The sequence below is a fragment of the Pteropus medius genome, unplaced genomic scaffold (assembly GCF_902729225.1).
Source record: "Pteropus medius unplaced genomic scaffold, Ma_sr-lr_union100, whole genome shotgun sequence".
NCBI classification, from domain to species: domain Eukaryota; kingdom Metazoa; phylum Chordata; class Mammalia; order Chiroptera; family Pteropodidae; genus Pteropus; species Pteropus medius.
Window position 1 is genome coordinate 480,202 of NW_024352839.1, and position 19,839 is coordinate 500,040.

Sequence of the window (19,839 nt, forward strand, 5' to 3'; positions counted from 1 at the left end):
CTATTTCTGGTGTGTGTTGAAGATCTATGTAGATCATGTGGGGAGGGTGTTGAGCATGGGGTCTGGTATGCAGCAGACATATAAACAGGGGTTGTTAGGAAGTCTTGAGGGGTGGGGTAGCTAGGCAAGCATCTGTGTTACAGTTGACCTAATGTAGGGAGGAGGCAAGAGAATTAAAAACTGAATCAAGCTATATTTGGAGACTGCAATATACTGATCTGTCCATAGCATATGGCCAAACCACAAGGAAACCTGAAGAACAAAGGAAGATTTCTGATGGGATTGCTAACAAACCATTTCTCCATACTGTGAAGGGAAAACAGGAAAACAGAATCTTTAAGTCACACTCTACACATAATAAAATTATTCATTCCTTCTGGCTAAAACCATGGGGAACCTATGGATCGAAGGCTGGGAATTGCCAGCAGGCCATTCATTCTACATATTCTTACCTTTTCATGCTACATAGCTTTTCCTTTTACACTGTGTGTCCATACCATCAAAGGAAAATGAATAAACAAAGTCTTTAAACTTTAATTCACAGAAACTAAGAAAGATACATAAACTGAATTCCATGTGTTCGGTAGCCCTCTCAGTGTCATTTCTCTGTCTCTCTCATTGTCTCTGCCTCTCTCTGTGTCCCTCTGGGTCTCTATCAGGCTCTTTCACTCTGTCTGAGAGGAGATCATGCTGTCTATGGAGCATTACCCCTTCTCTAATAAACTTTCCTTTTGACTCTCACTTTGGCGTGCGTTTGAATTCTTTCCTATGCTCAGTCAAGAACCCTTTTCACTCTCGGTGAAAGGCTTGAGCTTCCTCCCACTCAGGAAATTTGCCCTGTTCTGCATCAGACCCATCTGTAAAATGGGGTTTGCAGTGTTTGCCATCTCACAATTGTTGGATTCCATGCAGCAATGGCTGGTATGCCTGGCACAGGTCCGACAGCCCAATATCTAGGAGCCATCCCAATGTGGAGTACAGGGGGCAGGTTGCATTAAAGACTGAACTGATGAAAGGAGAGCCATTCTCTTTCTGCTCAGGTGCCCAGTTCTCCATGCCCAACACTTGTCTCTTGGGGTAATTGATACCTGTGTTGTTGCTGAAAACATTAGGGAAGCAATCTAGGGCTGGGTATCTTTTATTTGTCCCCAGGCCCACTTTCCGCCCTGCTCTGTGTCCTGGAGGGCTGACCGGGGTGGGCAGTATCATCTGGGTTCCCATGCCCTCTGGCTTCCAGTAGGGTTTAGACAATGGGGAGCCCTGTAGATGTGAGAGGGGATTCCCCAAACTCCCTCCCTGTGGGGTTGCCAGAGACACAGCTCCTCTCAGGGCAGCCCTCTCTCCAGGATTTGCTCTTCCGGGTTCCACTTTGCTCCCTTGTGCCTCATGGCATAGCATGGGAGTGTGTGACAGAGCTCGCCTCTGGCACCAGTCTGGGGTGCTGTGGTTTTACTCTTCCTTGCCCATACCTTTGCAAATGAATCCTTTGCTAAACTCTGAAATATCCCACATGAGCATGCTGTCCTCTTCCTGCTGGGACCCTGTCGGTCCACAAACTGCCCACAAGCACATTTATCAGCAGTGTTTTCTTAACCAGCTGGTTTGTCCAAGGAGAGTCTGGTCCTTCCATTCGGAAGTGGAGAGTGGCAGACACACTGGGTCCTCTTGAACTATCAGCCTACCCTCCTTTTGTGCTGAGAACCCAATTTTATTTAAGCAGTATGTCCAGGAGAGGTGGTTGGTCCAAGCAAATCAAAGCAATCTCCATTCCCATTGCCTGTGACTACTCTGAAGGGGAAGGTGTCTAGGAAGGCTTTGTACTTCTTTCCCCACTATCCTGACAGTTGCCCTGCTTCGTGCCTTTACTACTGGTTGGATAGGCTTGTACTGCTGAGCGCTATGGCAGCCATGTCACAATTATGAGGGCCTAAGCTGGAGGGTAAAACTCAGACTCATAGAGCATGACAGAACAGAAACAATCAAGAGTAACAAATGTCCCTACAGTGTGGGCCCTCGTAAGCCAAGTATTTGCTATTTGGAGTTGAAGCCTTAACTATAAAATAGGGTGGGAGGAGGGGTAAATTCTGAGGCACAGAGTCTCAAGATGACCCCCTGGGTGTCCAGAGGCCTGGATGTTAAATCTTGCTTCAGAGATCTTGGGCAACTGTGGCCAAGCTAAGAAGGGACAGGGAGAGTGGGTCTCCTGTCTTTCAGGGGTGGCCTGTGGGGCTGGGTGGGGAGCCTCTTGACAGAGGTACAGCCCACTGATGAGTCCTGAGCTACCTGAGCTCACCGAGACAGGCAGAGGGGGCCTTAAAAATTAAACAAGACTGGGCACCTCCTCAAACACAAGATCAGGGATTTTATTTAGGGGGAAAAATTGTGTTGTGAATATTTCTCGGATTTAAATGTCATAAAGCAACATGGCCCTGCCTGGTGGGACCACTTTCTTCCTCCTACCACCTTTCCTGCAGCTTGCTCCATTCCAGCCATCTTGGCTGTTTGCTATTCATGCACGTTTGATCTCCCCCTGCCCACCCCGCCTCCATGGGGCCTTTGCACTAGCTGTTCTGTATGCCTGGATACTTTCCTGAGATGTCCACATAGCTTGTGTCCTCTATCAAGCTTCAGCTCAAATGTCACCTCAGAAAGGCATTCCCTGACTGAAGCCAGCACAGTGAACTCCCTCAGCTTACCTTTAGTTATCATTTTAATTTCTATGTTTTGCTCTCTCGAAGGTGAATGCCATAAGGGCAGACACTTTTCTTGTCCTGTTCTTCACTCCACCTGCAATGTGTAGCACCATGAGAGGAACCTGGGTACCAGCAAGATTTTAACTGCATTATTGGTTTTGATGTGTGTCAGTGTTTATGGAGGCAGCAGAGGGCCCTGTCCTCATGCTACCAGGCAAGCCCAGGTTTGAGTCTCAGCTCTTTGGGACCCAGGGCAAGACAATGGAATCTCTCCGACCCTGTTTCTGGTGGGCCGTGACCACCAGACAGAGCAGGGAGGAACTGACAGGCAAGCAGGGGTTCAGGCCACAGCAGTCTACAGGTACGACATGCCTGCTGCCTGGGGAAGCTGGTACCAGTGATGGGACACATGGACACAGTTCTCTTGCTGGGGAAGAAATTACTGGTCTCAGCCGGGTGGCCTGGGCATGCTGCCCAGATTGTGCAGTTGATGAGCCCGTTTGCCCCTCCTCAATTTCCCCTGCTGCAGATGGGGACAAAAGCCTAGACCTCATATGATCTAGCATGAGTCTGGCCAAGGAACCAGTGGTGTGGCAATGTGTGTATTGGTGGCCAGGATCTGGCACATGGTGACAGCAGCAGCTCCAGTGGGTTCTTGGGCATCAGTAGGAGGCAGGGAAGAAGGGCTGGCTCCTTCCTGGAGTACTGCTTGGTCCCACTGGGTGAGGACCACACATGATCCCTCAGCAGCTCAGTGGGCTGGGGATAAGCGACACGGGAGCCAGGTGCTGGGTCATCATTATTGCAGTTCCCAAACTTCTTGGGAATGTGACAGAGTCTGAGAACACCAAGAACGGGCCCTGGCATCGGGACTTCTGAGAGTTCCCTGGGTTGGCCCACCACAGCATTTTTCTCCACCCTCCCTCCACGTGGCCGAAGCGGGGCTTTGTGGATGTGCCAGGATTAGCACTAGGAACCATTCTTCTAAGTTGTCAGTTTATTTGCTTAAAATATCTACTTTATCAGAAAACAGCAGAGCTGCTGGCCCTCAGTATCCTCGTGCCTTCCTCCGCACAGCCTGCACCAGCAGCTCTGAGTAGTGTTCCAGCAGGGCACGCAAATCGGGGCTGGCCAGGGGGCACAGTGTAGGTGGGGAGGGGGGACCTGGGCTGGGCAGGGCCTGGGTTGGGGCCACATTGGTCCCAACCAGCCAGTCGTTGGCTTCTAACTGGCTGTGGATCCAAAGGAAGGTGGAGGCCAACTCAGTCTGTGCCTGCCGCTGCTCGGTGCTCATCTGGTCCCTGGAGACCATCTGCAAGAGGTTCCAACCTTGTTAGGGACCCCAGGCCAGGCATTCCCAGGGCACCCCTTCAGCCTTCCCCCTGACGCCGGGTCTGGGCTCACCAGGTGGTAAAGGTCCAGGGCTTCTTGGAAGGCAGTCTGCAGCCTGTACACGATGGTCCTCACACTGCTCAGCTCAAGGGAAGCTGAGGACAGGACCCTGGCCGGCACCCTAGACTCCCTCCAGTGTCCAGGGTTGTCCCGGACCAGACTGAGTGCATCTGGGGGCAGAGGGGAGGGAACGAGAAAGATGCTTTCTAGAGAGCAGGGTGGCTGGGCTGATCCTAACTGTTGTCCTTCTGCCTAGAACACCTCCTGCAGTCCCCAAGAGCACTTCTCACATTCCTGTTCCGTCCCTCCTGTAGGCATCTGTTCAAATGCCACCTTCTCTCGGAAGCATTTTCTCATTAATCTGTTTCAAATTATAACCACTGCCCCCACTTCTAATTCCCTAAACTCTTTCTCTCCTTAGTACATATCACTTCATGATATACTTAACATTTTCCTCATAGATTTAGTTTGGACATCTCCAATTAAGGTGTCAATTCTCTGGTCTTATTTACTATCATGACCCATGTCCCCAGGGCCTAGAACAAAGCCCAACACATGCAAAGTGCTCACTAAATATTTCAGTAAATGAATGGCACAGCCCCTGTGACCAGGTCAAGTGCCCACCTTTGGAGCTGAACCAGTTGTTATACAGGATGAGTTTAGGGGACATCCGTTTTTCTGAGGGTGGTACTCACCTGGAGCGAGCTCCAGGAGGGTAGTGATGTTGCCAGGAACCCCAGGCCTGGCCTCTGGAAGTGGGGGGCTGCTGGGATGGGTGTTGAGGGGCTCAGGGACCAGGAGCCTTGGGAGACAGGTGGAGCTGTGGAGCCTCAGAGAACTCACATCCACGGGACTGGGAGCCGGGAAGTTAGCTGTTGTGACCATAACATTAGGCTGGGTGGCCACAGGTTCCTGGGACCAGACACAAGTACTGGATGGCTCCAGTGGGGGTGGGGGCAGCAAAAGCCTGTCATAGACACTTGACAGGGTCAGTCTGAGGCTGGTCCGGGCCTCGTGGTTGCCCCGGGAGGGCAGGGCAGGCTCATGGCCCTCACTGTCAGGTGCTGCCGTAGTGGTGATGGCCTGGAGCTCCTGGCCCAGAGACGCCAGGTCCCCTATGGATGATGGCCTGTGGACGGGCCTGGTTAGCTCGGCCAGGACGGGATCTTCGTTGTTCTCAAGGGAGATGCTGCGTGACACCTTGGCACGGGAGCTTGCAGTGGGCTCCATGTAGGAGCAGGTGGAGGGCGAGAGGACACTCGGAGACAGAACTGGTGTGGGTAGAGCTGGGGGTGTCGAAGGCTTCCTGTCTGTGGGCAGAACTGAAGAGGAGGGGACATAGGACACCAGGCCTGTGAGGCAGGGAGCTGTAATGGAAGCAGCCGACTCACTCTCACACCCCAGCTGCAGTCGATGGACAGAGCCTCCACCCAAGGGTAGCTTGCAGGGTCTCAGTGGACCCTGCCCATCCCCACCCATGATTCAGCTGGGCACTTAGGGCCATTTTCAGAGAAGCTCAGGGCTGTTCATCTGGGGATGGGGACACTCACTCAGTGGGCACCAGGCCTCCGGGGTGTCAAGGGACTCCTGAGCCTTCCCCCCAGAGAGGACCTGCAAGCACAGCCCTGAGGTGAGGACAATGCCTCCCAGCTCCCAGCCCTCTGTCCCCAGGAGGCGGGCCCAGTACTCACATTGGTCCTGCCTGGGGAGGTGCAGCCAGTACCTGCTCTCAGGGGATCCACTCTGGGCTGGCTCCCCCCGAGGTCTGTGAGTCTGACCTCTGGGGACTTCACAAGGTGCAGGGGCAGGCGAGGAGGGAAGGTGTGGGTGAGCCTGTGTGGAAGAAACCAGGTGCTTGTATCTGCCCCTGGGGGTGCCTGAGGGGACAAAGCCTTGCCCTGGGGAATAAAGAAAGCCAGAAGATTTGCTAGTTCACCAGCTCCTACCTGGATGTCTTCTGGAGGCGTGAGAGGAACTGGGCTGAAATGCTCAGCCGTGGATTAAAGAAGTCCTCATCCTCAGAGGCCTTCACATCTCTTAGGGATCTGTGGAAGAGCTCTAGGAGAAGATGTCAAAGGAGCCCTCAGACTCCCTCCAGCCAACTGGCCTGGGCCCAGGCAGACGCACAGACCAGCAAGCAGATCCTCAAAAACCCCACCAACAGACAACGCAGAGCAACTGGAACAGGGAGAGGAAACTGTGCAGCTCAGTCTTTAAGATACAATGTATGCCCTCCCACCACCCCCGCCAGCCCTGCTGGGGAAAGCCCTACCCCGAGAGACACCCAGAGACACCCACGCTGTGCCGAGCACTGGATAGCACACCCAGGCAGGGCTGAGAGGGGCTGGGCCCTACCCTCAGGGTGGGCATCAGTAAGTGTCTCAAAGTGATGGCGGAGGAACTTCTCTTGCTCAGGGGTCTGGGGCAGGGAGCCATTAGATATGCCTGGCACCTCAGGCCTGGTCAACTCCTCTGCGGTTCCTGGGCGTTCTGGGGAGAGGCAAAGAGGACAGACAGGAGAGAACCTTCAACACCATGAGTCATGGCAGATACCCTGACAAAGACTCCAGACACTTAACAATGGAGAAAGCTAGATCGCCTAGCACACACCCTGTTGCTACCAGGCCAAGAAGGAAAGACTAAGGGCTCTGTCTTCCAGGTGAGGAAATTGAGGCTCAGTGCCAAGAGTAGGGCTGATGTAGGGCAGTGGTTATGTATCACGGCCGCCCCTAGCCAGGCTCATGCACTGCCCTTTTCCTCGTTTGGCCCGTTTACCTGGTGTGGGGGTCAATGTCATGTCAAACTGAGCATTTAGTTCCAGCTGTGGAGGGGAGGAATGGATAGTGGTGAAGCTGCACTCCAGGTCGACCTCTGACTCCTCTGAATCTGAAACAACAAAGCAGGGGCTCAGGAGCCCAAAGCCAGGCCCTTTCTGGGTGAGTCAGGAAAGAGGCTCAGTTTCTCTGGGCTTGTTTCCCCATCTGGTGAATGGGTATGATAATATCTGCTCCCTATTTTTATGGACCAGCAAGATTACAACTGGAGAAAGTGAGGGAGCTGGGCTTCCACCAGTGGGCAGTTGGACTCTAGAATCTTTGGGTAAGAGCAGGGACCACGTCTGTCTTCTGTGACACTCTGAGTTTCAGGAAGACTGGGTCAAGGTCACCATCAGTGCCCAGAAAGGGGCCTGGCCAGATGAATAGACTGGCCAGAATCCCTGCCTGGCCCTCACTCACCCTCAGGTGGGCTCTGATCCTTCGAGCCGATGGAGGAGACTCTGAGGTAGGAGTCACCTCGCTGGTCTCCAGGCTCCCCCTCCCCCTCCTTCTCGAAGTACTTGCTGCGGTGCCAACGGGCAGGGCGAGGGAAGAACATACTCGTTAGTAAACAACTGGCCCCCACCCGGAACCCAAGGCATTCACATCCTGCTCCTCCTGGGAGCACTACCTGGCTTCTTCTGCTTCCTCCAAAGGCTCCCTTCCCCCAGGACACCCTGTACCTCCACCCAGAACCCAGGAAACAGGCTGGGCTCCTGCACCATCTGGGCCGCACCCCTTCCGCCCCACTGGGAGAGCAGTTCTTCCAGAGTATGCCTATCAGCTGAGGCTTCCTCTCTCTCACTAATGCTCCCCTTGGTGCAAAGAACACCCACCTGTCTGTCCCTGGGGCTGTCACCTCTGCCTCCAAGGAGAAGAGGATGAGCCCACTGGCCTCAGAGGACTCCCTCTGTAGGGGCAGCAGGAAGGAGGGATCCCTGTGGCCATCTTCCTGGGGACTCTCTGACTGTAGAGTGAAGAGGCAATAAGCCATTTGAGGTAGCTGTGACAACCAGGACCCTTGCAAGCTGCTAAATGTTACAGTAAAAAAGTCGGGAATAATGACAGCCTCCACTGTTGTACACTCACAGTACACTAGGGCCTGGGCCAAGCATTTTGTTCACTGTGAGCTAATCCCATGCCCCCACTGCATCATCATCATCCCCTTTACAGGTAAGGAATAGGTATGCGTCCAACCCTCTGAGAGACCATTCACATGAAGTTTAAGACCAGGCAAACCAATCCATGCTGAGAGGTCAGAATGCTGGTTACCTTGGGTGAGAGTACTGACTGGGAGGAACATGGGGGTCTTCCTGGAGGTAGAAAATGCTCTATATTTTGATCTGGGTGGTGGATATACATAAGTATATACAGAGGAAACAATTCATTAAGCTATATACCTAAGATTTGAGCACATAACTGCATGTATATTATGCCATAATAAAAAAGAAAACATAATAGGCTAAAAAATTTTATTTGGAAAATAATAGAATAAGAGCTAAATTTGCTTTAGCACCTCAAAAGGGGCCCAGGCCCTGTTGTTAGCACTGGATTCCTGTAAAAGTCCTCTGAGGGCTATTTTTTAATGACTATGTTTTGGAAATCTTTTTTCTTGATCATCTTTTTAAAAAATGTCCATATTTCTGAAAACTAAAGCCCAGAGGGAAGCTGGGAAGAAGTAGGGCTAGACTTCATTTGCTCAAATGTCCCCCACTCAGGCATAGGCCTGCTCTTGGGCCCAAGCTCTTAACCCCCAAAGTGACCCACCTCCCAGATTCCTGGTCTGCCCTGGGAAGTCTCATTGTGTACCAGGCCCGGGGCTCACCCTCCTACTCTCTACCATCTCAGGTAATCCTCTTGCACCCTTGTAGTGAGACAGTCAATCCTACTTTCAAAACGAGAGTGGTGAGGTCCTAAGTCCTGAGCGGGCAGTCGTGGTACAGGGGCCACAGGACAGGTTGGGGCAGGCAAGCCTTACCTCACTCAGCAGGCCTGCCAGGCTTTGCGGCTCCACTGTATCTATAACAGAGTCCTCCAGGCTGTCAGCCTTCATGGGGGTAAAGTAGCAATGCAGGCTGCGGGCATCCAGGATGGTCTTGAGGGGCTCCTGGTTGGCCCGCTCTGCCCAGCGGCCATGGGGCTGGTAGCTGTGTTTGGCATAGAAGGCTGAGCCATCTGCCACATCGTCGTCTCCTAGCTAAGGGTGATGGGATGGTTGGGACAGTCAGTCAAGTGATCACCAATTCCAGTGAGGGCCAGGGAAACTGCAAGTTACTTAACCTCTCTGGGCCTCCGTTTCCCTATCTGAAATGAGGATATGAATTAAATGAGAATTAAATGAGATAATACATATAAACGGGAACAGAGCCCACACAGAGTAAGTGTACAGTGATTATTGTTGAATACAATTCCGACTGTAATATATACTGATGAAGGGAAGCTTGGGGGCCTGAGGGAGCATGGCCAGGTACCCTGACCTGGCCTGCAAGGAAGGGGATGGTAGGGAGGATTTCCTTGTCTCTGTCTCACTCAGTGCAATGGGGGAAAAATAAGTGGAGAAGGACAAGGAGTGTCGAGGGAACGCACCACAGCCCACAAGGCCTCACACCATCTGCCCCCATTGCCTCTGAGCCCTTTTCCCCTCATTTTGCCCCTCATCTACCCTTAACCCAGGCCCTCGAACCCCCGCCTACACTTGCCCAAACATGCTAAGCATAATCCAGCCTCATGGCCTTTGCCCTTGCAGACTGTTCTCTATGCCTGCAACATTCTTCCCCAGGATCTGCATTTCTCACTTACTTCAATTCCGCTCAAATATAATCTTCCCAGTAAGGCCTTTCCTGTTTACCCTAAAATTGTCACTTCCTCCCCTAATACTCCTTATTTTCCTTTTCAATTTTTGTCCTCCATCACACTTATCAATTCCCAAAATACTATACTTCGCCTATTTCATGTGGATACTGTCCATCTCCCACACAAGAATATGAGTCCGTGAAGGCAGAGATTCTGTCTGTCTTGCTTGCTGCTGTGTATAATGGTCAGAATAATGCCTAGCACAGGGTACATGCTCAATAAATATGTGTTGCATGAATGAAAGGCTAGCTGAGCTGAGACTGGAAGGGTGATGGGGTTCTCTAGGGAAAGGAGAGACGAGGAGGGGAAAAGGGCTCCTAGAAGAAACAAGAGCATGGAGGAGGACACCCCTACTTTGCCAGCCCCCAGGTACCCTGGTTTCCAGGCACACTCACCAGCCGCTTTGCCCACAGTGGCAGCTTGCCATTGGTCAGCAGGCATCGAGGATCTGGAGAGAGACACAGAATCCATGAAAGGGAATAAACAATGCAACAGACAAAAGGACAATGTGTATAAACAGGCAGTTCTCTGAACAGACAATATAGGAACCTACGGACATATCAAAAGAAGCCCAACCTCACTGTCAGGGAAATGCACATTTACACAATGGGATATAATGTTTTACCCATAAGATCTGACCAAAATTAAAATGCTTCATACAATCAAATGTTGGCAAACGTATGGGGGACGGAAGAGCTTAACCCTGTCTGCGAGGTGGGGCAGTAACTGGATCTGGAGAGTCCTTGAGGTTCTCTTTGAAAACAAAAAGTATACTAACTCCAGGGCTCAGCAGTGCCAGTCCTCGGCCTCTGTCCCAGAGAAACACTCTCACATGTGTCTGAGGAGGAGGCCCAGGAGCAGTCAGCAGAGCCAGCTTCCCAACAGTGTAAAGTTAGAAGAAACCTAAATGCCCACCCAGAGGGAATATCTTAAAACATCCAACTATGCTGCTGGTTAAAAGAGGGAGATCTCTGCTTTGTACTCATCAACATACAGGGGGATAAGATGCTTTTGAGATACTTGCAGTATAATACAATTATGGACATAAATATGATGTGTTTCCTATGGATATACCTATGAAAAGGCTTATAAGCTGGGGAAACTAATCCCTGGGCCATGGACTGGTACCAGTCTGCAGCAGGAGGTGAGCGGCAGGTAAGTGAGTGAAGCTTCATTTGTATTTGCAGCCGCTCCCCAGCGCTAGCATCACAGCCTCAGCTCCACTTCAGATCAGCAGGCATTAGATTGTCATAGGAGCACCGGTCCCTGGTACCAAAAACGTTGGGGACTGCTGCCTATAAGGATTCGCACCAAATTGATAAAAGTGGCTACTCTGGAGAGGACACTGGATCAGGAGTGTTGCCTGCCAACCAGCTATCCAGTTGGCCCTTGCCTGTGGGGAAAAGCACTAAAAGCAACAAGCGCTAGTCACTGTTCTAGCCTCTCTCACACTGGAGCAATCATGGCCAGTGGGACCTGAGAGAATCCTGCTGGGAGCTTCTGGGAAAAAAATTACTTTCTCAAAGAGATTCTAGGATGGAATGTCCTATTCAACCATGCCTCTGATGCCTGGAACTTGGGCAGCCATCTTGCATCCACAAGGGCCTATGCAAGGTGATTTGTAGAGAAGCAGAAATTTATAGAGGGCCTGGCCTTTAATAAAGCCAGTAAGCTATTACTCTCCCTTTTGCCTAAACAACAGAATCTATTCTGTCTTCTGGATAACACACTGTTTTTTCCCCTGGGATACTCTCTTTACACCCCTCCCAGGAAAAGGAGCCTGCCTGACAGCAAACTAATATGATGAAAATTAAAGTCAAGAGATAGAGAAAAATACATTTTTTTTTTTTTCAAACATCACCTGACTACTTGGATCCAGACAATATGCCTGAAGCCGATCCTCTCAAATTTTCAGGTACGTGAACACATAAATCCTCTTTCCAGTTTAAGGCAACAGAGTCTGGTTGCTATTACACTGAGAGAGTCCTGACAGACGTGATTACTGAACTTCAACGTGTGCCAGGCACAGAAAACAAAAGTAGTGGGGGAAACCCAGCAATGATTGCTATGCTGACAGAGGTCAAAAGAGAGGGCCCCTTTCCCAACCTGGATCTAAGCTCTCTTTGGATGGTGTCTTCAGCGACTCTTCAGGTTCACACTCTTCCTCCAACTCATCTTCTGTCTGCTCTCCAGGGCTTAGGGAACAAATCTCACTGGGCATGGATGCATATGTCTCCTGTCTGAAGCCAGGAATGAATACGGCGAAGAGAGAAATAGGTAAATGGGGTGCTGGGGGGACCTGCTTAGGGCTCTGTGCTAGGTTCCATAGGAACATATTACTGGCTTTTGGTCGACATGGTGCTGGGAGGTCTCACCTGCCACACTCATTCTGCTAGAAATATATTACCACAATAAGTGAAATATAAGAATGGCTGGGCTCAAAAAATAAGACAAACTCTCCAAGGGCCACAGCAATGGGACAGAAAGCAAAGCAGATAGTGGGTCTTGAGTACCGAGCTGCTGGGTTCTGTTCTGGGAAGTGGGGGGTGGCAATGAGAGTTTATCTCCTTTGGAGTATAGGAGTCTAAAACACGCTTGATACGAGGTGGGCATTAGAGCCGGGACCCTGCTTCAGCCCCAGGGTGGAGGGTAAGCCTCAAAACCAGGAGACAAAGGGAACTGCTCTCTCCCTTGGTGTCTAGATCTGCAATAGTTCCAATACCACTGCAAAACACGTGGCCCATGTCAAGGCCTGGTCCCCACTGGGAAGCAATGGTAAAGCCTCAAGACAGAGACAAAGATAGCTCCCAGGGTCAGGAGAGAAGAAAAACCCCCAAATCTCCCAAATTGAGACCCCCAAACCAAAAACTAGAACATGAATGTACTCCAAATAAAGGTGATCTTGTGTCATATAGACTTGAAAGAGTAAAAAGTCTCTTACTTCTTACTCAACCACACTGGACTCTTCCCTGACCACCTCTACCACAACCATTGGTTTGATCAGGGGCCTTCTCTGGCCCCCACAGCCGCCTAGGGCTTCCTCCATCACAGTGCTTACAGACTCTCCAAACACTTTGCTTTTCCACTTCAAAATCTTTCTCATGAGTATTATCATAACTTTGTATTAAAAGCCCATCGCCCCCCTAGGCTGGGAGTGCACAAAAGGCAGGGTTCAGGGCTGTCCTGGCCATGGCTACATCCCCAGCATCACTTCTCTTGGGGCCTAGGGTAGGAAAATATTCCTCTGGGGAAGGAGAGATGGGGGATGGACAGGTGGCTGCCAGGACCTGGGGTGGCTGCTCCACTTCCCATCTTTGGTATTCTGCTGCTGCTGCTCCCGATGGTTGATTTCCAGCAAGTGCTGCTTCATGCAGTTGGTGATTTCCGGGCCCAGGTGCCAGATGAACACACAGCTGCAGAGGCCAAAGAGAGATGTGGAAGGGGGAGGAACAGTGACTATGGAAGTCGTCTAACTATGAAGCCACCTGGGTCACCACAGCCAAGACACCATTCCCTGGACCTTCCCAGAAAACACACCCCATCAGCTTAGTGCAGGGGCTCCACTATGTCAGGTCTACACCCCGGGTGGGGCTCTGGGAAACCCCAGGTAACCAAGGCCTGTTCTGAGGGTCTCAAGACTCAAAAATTAAAGGGAATGACAAAAAGGACTTCCTTGAGCACCAACCACATGGTAAGGATTTTATTTTATATTTCTATATCTATATATCTATATATTCTTAGGCACTAACCACATGTTTAAGATTATATGTACACACACATATATATACATATATACATACATACACACATGTATAAGGAAATATGTATAGTCATCTCACTTGATTCTCACCATACAATTTTCAAGGTAGATGACATCATCTCTCTTACAAAGGAGCAAAGTAAAGGTGAGAGAGAAAAACGATCTGCTCAAGGTCACAAATAAATAAGTGGCAGGTCTGGGATTTGAACCCAGGGCTGGGTGTGACACCAAGGTGCATGCTGTCCAAGGACGGATAAGGCCAAACACTCAGAAGAGCTCTGCACAGGCAGGCTGTGAGCCTGGCATTCCTGGTGGCTGAGCTCCTGCTCTCCCTACAGTATAGTTCCCACCCACTCCCAGAGGGAGGCCAGCCAGAGGCAGCTTCCAGGCCTTTCCCACCTGTCTCCAGATACTGTGATCAAGTGACGACAATCATAGGTGAACTTCATGCCAGTGACGATTTCTAGGAGCAGAACAGAGAAGCTGTGCTGACCTTCTGAGTCAGAAGGCTGTGGGAGAGCAGGTGGGGAGATGTCCTAAGCAGGGAGGCACACCCACCAGAATGGCCAAACATCTTGGCGATGCACTCGCCAGAGTAAAAGTCAATCACCGAGATGCTTTTGTCAGAGCAGCTTGTGGCCAGGAAGGTGCCCGAGGGGTCCACGTGGACCTGCCAAGAAGAAGGCGCAAGTGATACTTGGACTGCCTGCTTCTTCCTTATCATGAGGCCTGGGACAAATGTCACAGCCTCAACTGACTGAAGATCACCCTTGTGCTGATGCCTGGCACGTGGACTCGTCCCAGACAGCCCTCACAACATGCCCTGGTAGGGTAGGAACTCCTGATCCCATTTCACAGGTAAAGAAATTAACAACCACAACAAAGTAATGATGGCAGCTGGGCCCTGTGCTAATAAGCACTATACGTATATAACTATTTCCTCCACAGAACAACCCTATGACAGAGGCTCTTTCTATTTGCATTTTACAGATAAGACCAGTTTGAGAGGAGATGATGCTTATCCAAGGTCATGGTCAGCCAGAGGCAGAGCTGTGAGGTAGTCTGAACCTGGAGCCTGGACTCCTAACTAATCCAGAGGCCCTGAGACAACATAGGCAGGGGACAAGCCTGGCGAGGGAGTCCTGGCCTCTCTGATTCTTCCCACCATACTCTGATGCCTCAAAACAAAAACCACTTAAAATGGCCCAACTTGGGAAAGGGCTAAGTAAATAAAGGTGAAGCATTCTGGTTCACCCCCAGCTCCCTGGCATCCTTAGTCAGCCAGTCCAGAGTGGGTGCAGGCCAGCATGTGATCCTCTGATCAGGTGCCAAGAAGGACACAGGTCTCAGGTGGCCCATCGGGACAGCAGACACATGGGAGCCTTGTGCCTATACACATGTGGGGTATATGTACAGTTTTCACCCTGGGGGCCCCAGCTCCTCACCTTCAGCAGGGACCCTTCGTCACCCTGGGAGCCCTTGTAGCATTTCTTCTGCTTCCCATTCACGGTGTTGTAGACTCTGGGGGCATGGGGGAAGAACAGGGCCAACATGGACCTGCCCACCCACTCCCTTCTCTCTCCTGGAAACCCTGTCACCTCTTATCCTGTGTCCGATGCCTGGACTAAAACCCCATCTCAGGCTGAGGTCATAGACATTATGCATTGGCGTGCCCATTGAGTTAATGTCCATCTCCCTCACCACAGAGCAAGCTGAGTGCCTGGCACCCAATTTGAGTGAGCAGATGAAGGAGAAGAACATCTTAGCACATGCTCTGCTTTCTGCACATTCCTTCCCTCCTCTGGCTCACTCCATGTTCTTCCCCGTCTCAGTTTAGATGTTCCTTCCATCAAGCCCTGCGTGATTCCCAGGTGGGGCTGGGTGTCTCTCCAGGACCCCAAATTCCCAGGGCTCCCCTCATCCCAGCTCTGACCACTCCACGCCATCACTATTTGGTGAAGTGTCAGTCTCTCCTCCACTGGACTGTGAGGCAGGGCACAGCACTGCTCTGCTCACTGCTGTGACTCCTGCACTGTCCATCCCAGACAGGTGCTTGGAGAATGTAGATGAATGAATAAGTTTATGAGCCACTTCAGCACCTCTCAGTCACGCCACATAGGTTTCTGGAGAGCTTGGAACCCTCTGCTGATCTGGAGGCTAGGCCTGGGTAAGCCCAGCTCCTAAGAAATACTCACTGTTTCTCCACCCCACTCAGCTTCTCAGGGACCATATGAGCAGGGGGGAAGGAAAGCAGACAGCTCACAAGAAAACAGACTCAATTAGGTCCATACAGATGCCACTCAGAAAGCAGTCCAGGCCAGGCCGACTAAGGGCCCAGGACAGCTCCTCACCTCACATTGCGGTCCTGACAGGCCACAGCCACGTACTTCTGGGTGATGTCAATGTCCATGTCATACAAGGTGGTCTTCTCTGCCACATGGTGGGTACGAACAAAGTGGAGCCCATCTGAGGCCTGGCAGGGCAGGCAGGGCTTCAGAGGACAACCCTGACAAGCCCCCACCCCAACCCCAAAGGAGACCATTCCACTCTACCCGCTGGGCACTGCGGAAATAGATGCTCTTGTCGGCCCCACAGCTGATCATCTGGATGTCTCTGTTGCCTGGAAGAGGAGGAGGCGGTGTGTCAGGCAAGGATGGGCCACCACTGGGCCTGAGTGGGACCAGGGATCTGAGCCAGGGAACTCCACTGCAAGGGAACTCTGCTGGGGGTCAAGGAGGGCTTTCCAGAGGTGAGATGGGTGCTGGATACAGGTAGGACTCTGTAAGGTGTGAGCTGTGTGTGTGAGGGGGTGCAGATGGAGCAGTTATAGGGAGGCCTTTGCAGAGCAAGGGCAGATAGGGAAACAAATGACAGGACAAAGAAAAGATACCATATCTAAAACAGGCAGACCACTAGGAGGCTCGTGCTATCAAAAACAACCAGAACATTCACACATACCTCAGGCCGGACCCTGTGCTACACTGTACTACCCTGAATGCTCACTAGCCATTCCATTGCACAAGTGTGACCCAGGGGCTCAGAGTCACGTAGTCCATGTCCCAGGGCACGCAGAGAGTCAGGACAGGGCCAGGACTGAAGCCAGGCATTCTTTGCTTAAACAATGTGCTCTGAACTCGGCTTCCTCTCCAAACCTCAGCTTCCTGTCTGTGCAATGGGTCTATAACAGCCAAGAAGCTGTGTGAAGCTCCTGGAACAGTGGCTGCCACATGGTAAGCACTATAAATGTCTTTGCTTTTACCCTCCTTTCTTTACAGAATAACAACAGCACAAATACATCACAGAGCTGTGATGAGGATTAAAAGACAGAGTAAACACTTGGAGCCTTGGTGCAACAGATGCTGCTCCTTCGTAACAGACATTTGAGAGAGCTCAGGCCTGACATACAAGTTAAGATGTTACTCAAGCAAGAGTCACTGGCTCACAGAAGGGAGTGAGCCCTATATGCGGGAGGGACCCAGAGCAGGTCTGCAAGTTACCAGTAATACTCTGCTTCCTAACCTTGGGTGGTGGATCCAAACAACAATGTTAGGACCATGAATAATCAGAACAGTTGCTGGCTATAAACAATGGGTGTGTGTGTTCACATCTGTCGACTATGAACCCCGATGTGGATTACATTGTATTATATGTGCCACTTAATGACAGGAATTCGTTCTGAGAAATGCGTTATTAGGCAATTTTGTCGTTGTGAGAACCTCGCAGAGTTTACTTAAATAAACCTAGATGGTACAGCCTACTACACACCTAGGCTCTGTGGCTTGGCCTATTGTTCCCAAGCTACAAGCCTGTACAGCAAGTTACTGCACAAAACAACAGGAGATTAAATCAAGCACTAGAGAAAATGATGCATGAGGCCACTGCCGGCCTAACGCAGCATACTGTCTCACAGCAATTTTTTTAAATAAGTACAAAGTGTACTCTAAAATAAATTAAAAGTATAGTGCAAATATATAAACCAGTAACAGTCATTTATTAGTATTATCAAGTATTATGTACTGTACATTAATTGTATGTGCTATACTTTTATCTGACTGGCAGCGCAGTAGGTTTGTTTACAGCAGGGTCACCACAAACATGTGAGTACTATGACATATGTTGCACTATGACATTATATAGGGTATGATGTTACTAGGTGATAGGAATTTTTCACCTCCATTATAATCTTATGGGACCTCCTTCGTATATATGGCCTGTCATTGACTGAACCGTCATTATGTGGTGCATGTCTGTAAACCGTATTGTAGTCACTTGTTTGGACATATGTTTCACAGTAAAGAGTTAAAAGACTGAATTCTTCTTTAGCAGGGTAGCTTCAAATGGGTTCAAACTGGCTGGTGCCCAGTTTATACTCACTATCAGTGTTTTGAGCATAACCTCCAGGGGGACCAGCCCGGCAGAGCAGGGCACTCAGGAGCTGGGTCTAGGAGCTGTGTCTCCTCACACCGGCTGAGGCTCTAATGAAGGCCCACACCCCTCAGAAGGTGGCCTTACGGACAGACTCCCTGGGCCAGTCATCACCTCTCTTGGATCTAGACCATTCATTAAAGGTGAGGTCATTGCTGGCCAAACTGCTAGATTTAGTGATTTATTCTAGTCCATAGAATGAACAGGTTTTTAACATCTGAGACGTTTTAGCTGATGAACTCTTGTTAGGACTTCGTCAAGACACATCAACCACCGTTAACTTGTTTTCGCCTGGCTCCCTATCACCTTAGCTAAAGAGAAGCAGGGCATGAAGTAGGGAGGATCCCAGGACATTAATATGTTCTGTCACAAGATTATATGTAAAAAACACTTCATAGTCAAGAACTTTGATAGAGGGCATGAATGTATTCTCCCCATGAACATATTATTCTTCAATATAGTTTTGAATACATTCCTGGCTCTGATCAGTTATACCCCACAGGGCCTGCCTCTTCACCCCTTGGAATCTAATCTCTTAGGGCCAGGGATCTCCATACTGAATCTTTTCAGTCTTTGAGGAATCCCTTTGATTTCTTGGTTGAGTGAGGGCTTTGAAAAGGGCAGCCTTAGGCAAGATCCTAGGCCTATGCCTACCAGCTGTGACTGTGGCTGTAAAATGGGGCGAGGAAGGGGCAAGCTGCTGAGATGGTGCAAGGATGATCCCCAGCACAGAATCAGCCTCCAGCAATCGTCACTTCTCTTTCTGCCAAGGTCGCCAGTGCCCATCCTGCTCTCTCACAAGATTGATATCCTGATTTCTTTTAGGGAACCAGCACTCACCTAATGCCAGTCTTCCTGGATTAGGAGTAAAGGTAGGTGAGGTCTTGGCACATAAGTCAGACCTGGTTCAAGGAAACACCCCAAAGCCCTGGAACTGATAACTGTTCTGGAAAGGGCAGGTGCCTCAAGCCAGCAAAACAAAAGTCAGCTTCTAATTTCTGCCAAAATGGATAAGAAGAGGGGAAACCTCTTTCCAGTGGCCCAGTGACAACTGAGATCCTACCCTCCAGAGAAAGGCACAGCTAACAGAGGGAAAGAGAACTAATAATTTAATGAAAAAATTCAACCTTGGGATCCAGCTGTGCCTAAATCCAGAGCTTGCTTTTCCCTTTATTTTGTTTAAGGTAAAGGGAGTCTTTGCTGTTACTTGCAGCCAAAGGAGCGCATCTAATGAGGTGCTGGGAGCAGGAAGGGGCTCACCCGCAAACTTGATGGCCGTGATGGAGGAGGAGTGGTCATCCAAGGTCTGCTCCAGGTTGTAGTTCTTCTCCACGTTCAGCACATGGATCAGTCGGTCTCGACTGGCTGAGGCCAGCAAGGTCAGCCCTGTGAGTGGAGAGGGTGGCCTGGGTTCCCAGGAGGCTGCTTAATGCCTTGGCCTCCCAGAGAGAAGCATGACCGGGCTTTCTAGGCCTTGAAGAAGGGGATTTTGGTTCTATAACTGCTGCTAACTTGCCCCAAACCTAGGAGGCCATGCCTTCAGTTTTGTGTAGTCTTTCTCCAGGGCCCCCAAATCCTGGCATTTTGTATCCCATGCTACCAGTTCAAGGAGGATGAATCTTCACCAACATATGGACACTCCTCCACTAATGCCCACAGCAGACATTGTAGTAGAGCCCAACACTCCTTCCTACCAAGTCCAACTCCTTGGCATGCCATGTGAAGCCCTGCCAACTTCTCAGCCTCCTGGAAACAGTATCCCCTCACTCTCTAAGCTCTGGCTTCATAGGTCTTGTCCAGGCCCTACTGACTACCTACCTGCTGCCACACTTCTTTCTGCCACTAGGCCTTCCCTGCTGGCCCCCTCAGACAGGGCCTACTCTGGTCACCTGGTATGTCT

At 50.6% G+C, this 19,839-nt stretch overlaps 1 protein-coding gene across 7 annotated transcripts in view; it reads right to left on the minus strand.

Annotated features, from left to right (window-relative positions):
* Positions 1–3,670: 3,670 nt before the first annotated feature.
* WDR62 (WD repeat domain 62) overlaps positions 3,671–19,839 on the minus strand; it is a 43,249-nt gene continuing 27,080 nt past the window's right edge. For 3 of the 7 annotated variants that reach the window (XM_039850179.1, XM_039850184.1, XM_039850185.1), the window contains 20 exons: positions 19,200–19,325; positions 16,067–16,134; positions 15,866–15,987; positions 14,960–15,035; positions 14,073–14,184; positions 13,914–13,977; positions 13,042–13,167; positions 11,861–11,994; positions 10,150–10,202; positions 8,880–9,098; positions 7,738–7,868; positions 7,322–7,425; positions 6,861–6,971; positions 6,384–6,575; positions 6,032–6,143; positions 5,777–5,918; positions 5,636–5,696; positions 4,781–5,452; positions 4,098–4,255; positions 3,671–4,005 (listed from right to left, as the gene is read on the minus strand). In XM_039850179.1, the coding sequence (XP_039706113.1) occupies positions 3,742–4,005; positions 4,098–4,255; positions 4,781–5,452; positions 5,636–5,696; positions 5,777–5,918; positions 6,032–6,143; positions 6,384–6,575; positions 6,861–6,971; positions 7,322–7,425; positions 7,738–7,868; positions 8,880–9,098; positions 10,150–10,202; positions 11,861–11,994; positions 13,042–13,167; positions 13,914–13,977; positions 14,073–14,184; positions 14,960–15,035; positions 15,866–15,987; positions 16,067–16,134; positions 19,200–19,325 (3,047 nt within the window). In that variant the 3' untranslated portion in view covers positions 3,671–3,741. The remainder of the gene's footprint in view (positions 4,006–4,097; positions 4,256–4,780; positions 5,453–5,635; positions 5,697–5,776; positions 5,919–6,031; positions 6,144–6,383; positions 6,576–6,860; positions 6,972–7,321; positions 7,426–7,737; positions 7,869–8,879; positions 9,099–10,149; positions 10,203–11,860; positions 11,995–13,041; positions 13,168–13,913; positions 13,978–14,072; positions 14,185–14,959; positions 15,036–15,865; positions 15,988–16,066; positions 16,135–19,199; positions 19,326–19,839) is intronic. The other 4 variants (XM_039850180.1, XM_039850181.1, XM_039850182.1 and 1 more) reach the window with 4 other exon arrangements.